We start from the raw sequence: 10,987 nt of genomic DNA on the forward strand, positions 1-10,987 counted from the left end.
ACACACACACACACACACACACACACACACACACACACACACACACAAAGACACATTCCCAATGTAAGGGACATGGCATATTCTCCCAAATAGTTGTGCTTTAGAACTACATTTCCATGCAAACACATCTGCACAAAGATCTCACATCTACACATCGATAATGCCTCAAATAATAACCACAGGTATTTGCAACTAACAATATAATCTCTGTGGGATTAACAATCCAAATAAAAGATGAATGAATTCAGCCTCCGGCCACACTTACTCAACCTCAATGCCTTCATATTTCAAAAAAGAGATTTATGTCAAACAATCACTGATTTCAGACCTGGCTGTGGATCCCAGAGGGGACAGTGAAACATTTTGAACAAAAACCCGAAATAAAAAAAACAGAGTTTATGAGTAGATCAGATCAACAACAATCTCCCTTACTCCACTCTGGGTTTTATATTTTCCACTTACAGCTGAAAAAATTCCTGCACCAGTTCATGCCATAGAATTAATTTACAGCTTTCAATGTGTTTTCTTGTATAATAGAATGCACAAGATAAAGTAAAATTTATGCTAATATTTCACTTTCATACAGTTGATGCAGTAATATTGTGAAATATTACAATTCAATACAGCTGTTTTCTATTTAAATAATTTAAGTAATAAGTAATTTATTCCTGTGATTGTAATGCTGAATTTTCAGCAGCCATTACTCCAGTCTTCAATGTCACATGATCTTTCAGAAATATTTGGTGCTTTTTTCAGAATTCATCAGAAAGTTCAAAAGAACATGATTTAGCTATTTATTTGAAATAGAAATATTTTGTAACATTATAAATGTCTTTACTGTCACTTTTGATCAATTTAGAGCATCCTTACTAAATCAAAAATATTAATTCTTTAACAAAACTGAAAAATATTATTGTATAAAGTTGTAAAATACAAGAAATAAAGTCACAATTCATAGATATCCAGAGAAAACCAAGAAGAGGGTGAAAAGGCAAACCATGCAACTTACATAATCAATACCGTAAACAAAATGTGATGTTTGTCATGTAATCTGTGCACCTGGCTACAACACCCTACCCCAGCATTTTTGACCGCAGCCCCACCGATCTAAGAGCAAGACCCCCTAGCTGCTTTACATGCAGTCATGTGGCTCTGAAAAGCTTTCATCTGCACGAGCGTCAAGTCCTGCGGGCGTCTATAAAGATGGGGGTGAAGTTTCAGTTTCCACAGTTAATTGTGCCGAGTGGAATGATGTGGCTGTTGCTCGTGAAGCTCACTAAACCAGTTATCAAAGGAAATTCTCCTTAGGGAGGACCAGAGAGACATGCTTTGATGATGACTGCATTTATAAACCGTTTTAAAAAATCTCTCTTGGGTGGTCTGACAGAAACATCATGTATGGATTACCCGAATTAGACACGTGCGTGTGGCATCAAGTGACGGCACAATTCAGTTGTTATGAGTAACAGTAACACTAGCGTATTATTAGATAACACAAAAATGAACCAGTGATTACAGTATATCATATGAAGTATAGTACAGTGAGTATATCATTATATACTTTTTTAGCTGGAAACCCAATAAATTCATGCAAAATTCAATTAAAAATTAGAATGCACAAATTATTATTATTAATTATGCATGTTAATCTTAAATAACACTGTTAAATATAATCTTTAGCAAATCTGATGAATATCCATGAATTTCCATTTTTCATACTGTAGATTATAATGTTGTGATGACTTGTAGCATTTAAAATGCTTGATTTTTTTATTTATTACGCAAAATATTACAGCATTTTAATATTAGTCTTTTTTTGGTTATCAGTCATAACATGAAAATAATTACTGGCTTAATTGCTATCAGTCAGAATTTTAATATTCCTAAAATATATTAAATAACCATGTGAAATGCCTAATTTTTGCATAATCAAATGACCTAATTAATAAAAAAATTAAAGGCTATTTGAATTTGAATGCAAACCAAAAGATTCAGCATTAATAGCGAATGGACTCTTTTATTTATATATATATATATATACAGTGGGTACAGAAAGTATTCAGGCCCCCTTCAATTTTTCACTCTTTGTTATATTGCAGCCATTTGCTAAAATCATTTAAGTTATTTTTTTTTCCTCAATGTACACACAGCACCCCATATTGACAGAAAAACACAGAATTGTTGACATTTTTGCAGAGTGGCAGCAGCTTTCAGGGGCTTCATGGGCTAAGATAAAAAAAAAAACAGGAGGTCAAAAGAGGGTCCCATTTGTAACCACCTGGGTGGAGTGCAATGTGCAAAGCTCAGCACCACTATAATGGTGATCTTTGACCCTCTTTCATGAGCAATCGTGCAGTAAAACAGACCCAGCAAAGCCTGAAGACTCACCAGTAAGAGCGCCTCCAAGTGGCTCAGATAGGCCTCCTCACTGGCCAGGATCCCTGATAAGACCCATTTCCTCATCTCCAACCCTTTTTCGACATCCAACTCCGACTGGGAATATCCATGATGAACAAACACATTAAGGGTTCAGCCAAAAACACATATTCCTGTCTACAGTCTCTAGGAATTCCTCAGTAATCCTCATAAAACCAAAATCCTATCCCATACAGATTTACAGAGGTCAACCATAGGTCACACAATCCCATATACAGATATGAAACACCCCAAAGAATAAAGATAAAGAAAACAAAGGTCAAAAGTTCAGAAAACAAATGTTAAAAGACCCTTAAACCTGAAGTATAAGTAACTACTGACTGAGAATCTAACTGTAGCTATTCGCTTTTTGTATGTTTTTTTTTTTTTTTAAATATAGGCAATGCGCATGTATAATTACATTTGCAATATCAACTGATATAGATAAATCTCTAATATGGGCCAATAAACTATATGGAAACAATACGTCATGCATCTATAACAATAATTATCTTTACAAAATACAATACTGAGATTTATTTAACAACAAAAACACTTGGGAGAGGTGTGTAAACACTATGACTTCAATGAAGGTTAAAGCTAGTTCTCTGTAACTTAATGTCCCTTACTGATTTAGTGGACTCCAGGGACCCCGAGGAAGGGGGCTCCCTAATAATTCGACCCTTCGGGTGAAGGCGCGGAGAGGAGAGGGAGTCATCCGTGTAGGACGCAACGTCAGGCTGCATACGATGGTCCTCACCTCGATCGCCATCATAAACATACGCTGGAGGCGGGGTCCCGCTAAATGAGATGTCTGCAAATGAAGAGAAGAGAGAGGTTAGGTTGACTTACAAGTGTAACATATGATGCTTTTAAATCATATCAGTCATTTTAAATGCATGTATTACATATAATTTATACACAATATAATAACAGTGCATAATTTATCGTCCATTGCCATTAAGCAGCAAACAACCAAAAATGGGTTTTCAGTCAAGGTTTCCATCTTAATTTTAAGTGCTTGAAATAATCAATACATCCTTTACCAGAGTGTCTCATACATCTCTTATCTCTTAATGTAATCCACACAGAGGACCGAAACCTTAGCCAAAAAGACTGAGCTTTTTCCTCTTCGCAGTAAAGACCTTGACGTATAATTGAAAGCAACAGATAAAGTCTGCCAAGCGAAGACAACCAAAGCCGTTAGGAATTCATCACCGATTTCAAATTTATTCTTGGAAACATTATCTACCATCTCTCTGAATCACTGCCTCAATTAAGCATCCTGTTCATCATTAATGCATGACGCCGCAACTGAATTATTAAAAATGTGTGTAGTAAAATGCAGTAACTGAATTGTAATTTTTCCTCTGACAATATGAAGACAGATTTGATGTTTTACTTACACAAAGAATGTATAATACACTGTTCAATGTAATATGTAAAGCTGAAATAAGTTCCTTTGTTTAAGAGGACTCTGGGAACAAGAGAAGAGTTTTTCACTAAACTTCAGCCAACATTTTCTTCATATAATCTGCTTGCTGCTGTGACAGACTGAGTATTTGTTCCACACCTCCAGGGAATATCACTGATTCTAACCAGGAGAAAGAGTTTAAGTCGAGTCAGTTCTTTATTCCTCAAGCCTGACACAACAAATGAACAATGAAAGACTAGACAACTGCAATCATGACGGAGACCCTCTTTTACTGGCAGCGAAAGGACAATATGAAAGTTAGAATCATGACAGCCACTGGTGGAAATGCGAAACCGAAGTCAAAGCAGTCCATTTAGGAGAAGACTGACAAGACCCCATTGAGCGGAAACTAAACCTCTTAATCACTCAAATAGCAATGAATAATTCAACACCATTGTTCTTGTTTTAATTACCATTGATGAGGATTAAGGGCTACATGGATGAATAGCTGCATTAGTGATGCCATTTTAATATACTGAGCATGTTCAGATTTAAAAATGAGGAGCAGCTGCTGAGCTGAAGTCAAACAAATGCACTTCAGCCTAAATATACAAATCAACTGTGTTTAAAAGAATAGTTCAGTACACACTCACTCACACACACACACACACGCACAATGGTTATCATTTACATCAGCTGTGATTCACAGACTGCAGTGACTTGAGACATAATGAATCTTCACAGACTATCCTAACTATTGTGAGTTATCGCTCTGTCTGTATTTGTAGAGCAAGTTGTCTAAACACAGTCATTCATTTCCTGCAGTCTGTGAACAGCTCAGCACCGGTGAGACGTCCAGACGCAAACGTATTGACTATGTGTCTGTCTTATCTGGTGTGCTGATCGGCTCAGTTAAGAAGTCTGATGCTACAGTCAAGAGCTATCTAGATGTACACAAAACATGTGCGCGCGCGCACGCGCGCGCACACACACACGCGCACACACACACACACACACACACACACACACACACACACACACACAACCAAGATCATCAATAATGAAATCCACTCATTGATCCCTCACAGCTCTTGCTCTGTACACAGTGCATTTAAACTAATGTTACTTAAGATACTAAAATTTCAGTAGCCAGAAACAATACCATTGAAAGTTCATTAACAATTTTGATACCACTGCAAAACAAATATGCTCATGAACATATTTCTTCATAAAGTTAGCCTTTAAAAAGGGCACTTGTCAACAGTAACATTAAAGGGGTCCTATTATGCTCTTTAACAAAGTCTTGATTTTGTTTTGGGGGTGTACTAGAACAGGCTCTCATACTAGGTTGTTTGAAAAAAACACATACTTTTTCACATATTTTACATTATTACAACACCTCTCTCCCCAGTCTGGCATGAACGGCTCGAATAGTTCCTGTATCAAATGAAGGCCCGCCTTCTGAAATACGAACTGTGCTGTGATTGGTTAGCTGGGCCAGTGTGTGTTGTGATTGGCAGCACTCGACGCCTGGTCAGGAAATGTCATGCCCCTTACCATAGCCGCCTGCGAGCTTCAATGTAAATATTGCATCAATATCAAATCAACTTGAGCGCGATTTAAACCCGGATGATTGTAACCACTCTAAGTTCGTCTGCCTTGGGAAAGCTAGCATGTCTCCGACATAGTGATAACACTCGTTGCCTTCTCTAGTGCAGCTCAACCAGGTCTTGTCCCATTCGTCGATATTTGTGATATCACAAATCCCGGAAAATATGCGTTGTAGTCCAAACGAGTCGTTCGTTGTAGTTTTTGAAAAGTGATTTCTGTTAAATAAAATAATATCTCCGTTTGAATTGGACTTTGAGCTTTGTAACTTTGCAGATCTTTTTATGGTCAGCATAACAGCAACATTACAGACTAACTAAAGTTGAAAAAGTGAAAGCATAATAGGACCCCTTTAATAGCATAAATATATTATACTAATAATTAACTTGGTGGCACATTAAAATAAGGCTCAATAATCATGAACTAACAGTGCATTTAAATGCAAAGCATTTAATAATAGGTAATGCTGATTATACAAATGCAGTTTCTTACTGTTAACTTCTTTTCTAATACTTTAATGTACATTAAAGTGACACTGAATTGTTAAAAATGTATTAATAGTATTTAGAAATTAACATTAAGATTAACGAAATGCTGAAAAAATTAACAAACTGAACCTTAAGTGATTATTATTTATGTTTATATAATTCTTATTATAAAGTTAGTTATTATTATTAATATAAATATAATATTACTATTAACAAATCTTAAAATTAAAATTTTCCTCTAGATCTTTATCACTGTTATTTATTTTAATCATATTTTTTGAAAAAGGTTAAAAAAAAGCAAAGGCTTAGCGTTGCCGTAACTGCCAATGTTGCATGCAGTTGTTAAGGAGAAGATAAGGCTTTGAATTTCACACTACCTACTAGTTTATACTCCCTCAAACCTATAGGACAGGCCCATACACTCATATCCATCCAGCACAACAACCACTTATATACACAAACAATGTGATTTACATAAAAAGCCCAAAAGACTTTGAAAGATTGAGAGTTTGTTGGCTTTGTGATAATCAGCAGGAAAAGGACATCACCCAGAATTGCTGTTCACTAGTCAGAACTGCAGTGTCTAGTGTCTTGGTTCATTCAGCAGTCAACAGGCTTACATGGGATGACATTAAGAGAGGACAAAGATGGGAGCAACTAGGAGTTAAATCACCTCACTGTGAGAGAACCAGGAAAGAGAGGACTCCGGAAACATGGAGGCAGCCCTGCTGAGTGGCCTGGCATGTAGCCTGCTTAAAAAGACAGAATAATAGAAAGAGCCTGAACAAATAGAGATCAGGAGAAAAGAGGTAGAGGATTACAGAGAGAGATAGCAAAAGAGTGAGAGAAAGAGGTCTCTGCTGTCCCAATGTAGAAGGAAGAGCCATGCCAAAGGGCAGCGTGTGTTTCTTTGTGATTAGCCACTAAAATTGAGCTTATGAGCAAAACAATTCCTGTGGCTAACACCAAGGCCACATAGACTGTGGAAATGGATGTTTCATATGAGGACATCCATAAAATCACCCTAATGTTGTTTCTCCTGTGTGTGCAAATACACTACCGCTCAAAGATTTCAGCAAAGATGCATTAAATTGATCCAAGGTGACAGTAACAACATCTATGATGTTAAAAAAGTATTTCTATTGCACATAAATTGCACTTTCTATTCATCAAAGAATCCTGAAAACAATTATTAGAGTTTCCACAATAATATTAAGCAGCACAACTGTTTTGAACATTGATAAAGCTGCATATTAGAATGATTTCTAAAGGATCATTCGATCATGTGACACTGAAGACTGGAGTAATGATGCTGAAAATTCAGCTCAAAAACAACAACAACAACAAAAATCTTAAAGACCCCAAACTTATAAACAGTACTGTAGTTTTGTAAAGGAAAAAATATAATATGATCCATTTATATTTATTATTCCTTACATATTTTGCAAAAAATATATGTAATTTGCAATGTGTAGACCACAAAAAACATGGTTTTAAAATTAGCATCCAAAACGCCAATCATCCAATGGAATTAGTGTGTGTGTGGAACAGACTCACTGGTCACGGTGACTGTGAATCAGCCATTGAGGAAGTGTGCAGGGATGTCTGACCATGACACTCAACTTTCCAAAGGAAACACATGTTTGAAGCAAGGTCATCTTTCCAACAAAAACACACATTCACACAGACAGCTAGATAGCTAGATAGATAGATAGATAACAATTAAAAACACTGATATCCCTAATAACAAACACTGTTGCCAACTCTCGCGAGACAAATAAGCAACCGCAGCTTCAAAAACAAGCCCAAAACAAGCCCAATATTTTTTGATAATTTATTATCATCAATATTATTTATTATCAATTATTTATTACCAAACAATGAGCCCGCAACATATTAAACTGAAACTACCCTTTTATCTGAAAAGCAAAAACAATCTGCAAACTGCAACAAAGCGGGAACAAAACTCATCTCCAATCACCTGTGAGCAGAATAGGATTGGACAGATGGAAAAGGAGAAAAACACAAGAGCTTCAAAGAGGAGCTGTAACATAGCCACAACCTTCGTTTTGAACGTGATTTTTCTTCAATCCCTCATTGAAGAAAAAAAAGAAGGCGCGTGCGGAGGGGGCGGAATATTTGACAAATTACGCTACAGCACTTACATTTTTCACTGATTGGCTATTAACTGTGAGCAGACAGAGTGTCAATCAATGCATTGGAGAATATAGTGAACATAAATGAAAAGAAATGAAGTTGCTTGTCAGGTTTTCCTAACAAGCAACCATATTTTTTCAAATAAGCCCAAAAAACCGCAACCCCCGCGACCCGGGATTTTTTCACGCAACTTTACAAAAAAAGAAGCCCAAAGTCGCGTATAATATGCGGACTTGGCAACTCTGATAACAAACAACAAATCAAATGCCATTAATTCATCATCCTAAACCAACTTTCAACATAATAAAGTTCACCAGTCAAAGGCTTAGAAAGTGAAGAATTCCTTGGAGCAATTTCATGTCTGCACTTGCCCATCCACAGCAGTTCTCATGTCACATCGTCAAACAGCTTCACAGACACAACCAGGAAGTCTTACAAAGGCCTTCGGTGGAACAAAGCAGTAAAAACTACCCCCTTTTCCTTGGAAGGAAACATTAAGTACTGAGAATTTATCTCTGAAATGACGAAGACTCAAAGCTATTCTATAATGCTATTCAAAAATCCACAAATGGGAGGGCAAAGATACCAACAAAGAGCTATATATATGACTCCTGAACTTAAAATCACAGTCCTCTGGTTAGCAATGAACAGGGCAACCGAGTGCAGATGGTTCAGAGTCTGCTGGCAGTGAATATAAATGCATCACACAGTTCAACATGAGGCAGATTAAACTGTCATGACGCAATATCAGCATTTCTATCCTGCGATAATACCAAAAAAAGTCGCCCCACTCTTAGTCTTTTTCCTTGCACCGATATGTGCACACACACACTCACAAACCACACACAGATCATCTTAATCCGTGTGTTTGAATATGATCCCAAAGGGAGTGGAAAGCGCCAGATGTGTAAGGCCAGGAACAATCCATCTCAGGATCAGATTCACTGATCTACTCTAACATAACCAGCTGCTCATAACTATCTTCTTTAACTTGAGGATCAAAGTTTATCCAAGGCTGCATTAGATGATCTGAAAAGGTTCCTGTGTGGTAGGTCATGTATAATCATGTATAATAACTGCAGACAGAAAATGCAAATAAACAATAAAATAAGAAATGAAACAATAATTACACACACACACACACACACACACACACACACATATATATACATATATATAAAATAAATTGTTTCAATTATTCATATAATATAAAATAATTTTAATATAAATATATATAAAATATATAAAACACAAAAAGTTATAAATTATATATATATTTCCATATATTCTAGATATGCTTCTAATTTAAACAATTCATTCATTAGCTTGTGTAAACACATTAGCTTGTGTAACTTCTTTTTTAATCTGTTCCGTTATTTAAAACACAAATACAAACACCCCCGCTTTATATTTATTGCACAATTTAATTTAAATCAATTCTGCTCTGAACGATTAAGCATTTATACAGAAGGACACATCTTGGTAATGTTTTATTTTTAAAAACCCTTTTTATATCACAGATAAAGATTTCACAATTATGATGTCAGCAGCGTGATGAGCATGAAGATGAATACAGAACATGCTGTAACGTTCCACTATATGTGTGCATATGGTCCCCTAAGAGGAAGCAGTAGGTCAACAGGACATACGTGTTGTGTGAAAATATCATTTTTGGCAGGTTTACATGTAAATCCAACTCATGAAACAAAGGACGTGGCCTATGTGTGTGTATCAAAAGCCTGTCGGTACTTCATTTGTTTTATCTGGAACACGTGGTTATTGTGTCTCAAATTTCCGTAACACCTCAAAGACAAACTGGTGGACTGTTTTCCCCTCAGAAGGGAGACGATGTAAATATAGCAGGCAGGAAAAAGCTCTTCAGTGCACTGACATCCATTCAACTGTTACTATTTTGGATAAAGCAACTTCCTGTTTATGACACACCGTCTACAACGTCACATCAACACCAAAGCAAGATCACAGATAAGATATCGACACAGATTCAGTGCTTTTTCTGTGGCTTTTTCAAGTTTCCATTTAGTTTTGGCCATTTTTCTTGGGTTCGCAAAGTCGAAAAAATACTTTGGCATCCTGAAAAAGAAACAATAGAAAAGGAACAAGCATATCTACACAGAGGAAGCAGGTCAAATATCTATGTCATTTCAGTATGTTACTCCTCTTCCTCCCAAGTTTGCAGTTTGGAATCCGAAACGTCAAAAAAATTAAGTTCCCCTAAAACTAAAAAATGATCACCAATTAAGGTTAGCAGCATATCCGAAGTCAATAGAAAGCAAACTTCTCTAAACTCAGGGAGATGTTTGGTTAGTCATTACCTATTGACAGGGGTGTGAAGTAACGAATTACAAATACTCACGTTACAGTAATTAAGTAGTTTTTATCAGTAATTTTACTTTTTTTGAGTAGTTTAAATATTGTGTACTTTTACTTGAGTACATTTTAAGTGATGTATCGGTACTTTTACTCCGTTTGTGGTCGTTACATGCTTATTTTAATTTTAATTGAATAGAGAGTAATAGGTCTCGTGACTTTCGTCAAATCAAATTGTGCATAGAAAACTTTAACCGCCAACTGTTTATCATGGCTGCTGGAAGTGCATTCTTCAAGCATCAATTCAGTCGCATCTTCCTCTATGTTTAGGTAAATTTCGGATTTCTGCTTACTAAATTATTTTTATATATGCTTGCCTATCTACACGGCCTGAAATTTGGTGTAAGGTTGCGGGTATTGCATACAGTGTTAACTCCCGCAAGTGCCACGTTCGGTAAATTCCCACTCACTTATGAGACGCGCGATCTGCGCTGCCTCGTCTCTCTCTCGCGTGCGTTCTGCAGCAGTCACTTGGATAAGTCATTGTTGAACTTGTTGACTTTTGATGAGTTTGAGC

General features: G+C 36.4%; 1 protein-coding gene across 1 annotated transcript in view; it reads right to left on the bottom strand.

Moving 5' to 3' along the window:
* LOC107667519 (breakpoint cluster region protein-like) overlaps positions 1-10,987 on the bottom strand; it is a 46,689-nt gene that overhangs the window by 19,827 nt on the left and 15,875 nt on the right. The window contains exons 2-5 of the mRNA XM_016459195.1: positions 3,045-3,229; positions 2,389-2,493; positions 2,187-2,226; positions 266-278 (exon numbers count right to left, since the gene is read on the bottom strand). Coding sequence (XP_016314681.1) covers positions 266-278; positions 2,187-2,226; positions 2,389-2,493; positions 3,045-3,229 — 343 coding nt within the window. The remainder of the gene's footprint in view (positions 1-265; positions 279-2,186; positions 2,227-2,388; positions 2,494-3,044; positions 3,230-10,987) is intronic.

The sequence above is a fragment of the Sinocyclocheilus anshuiensis genome, unplaced genomic scaffold (genome assembly GCF_001515605.1).
Source record: "Sinocyclocheilus anshuiensis isolate Anshui unplaced genomic scaffold, SAMN03320099.WGS_v1.1 scaffold1132, whole genome shotgun sequence".
Classification (NCBI taxonomy): Eukaryota; Metazoa; Chordata; class Actinopteri; order Cypriniformes; family Cyprinidae; genus Sinocyclocheilus; species Sinocyclocheilus anshuiensis.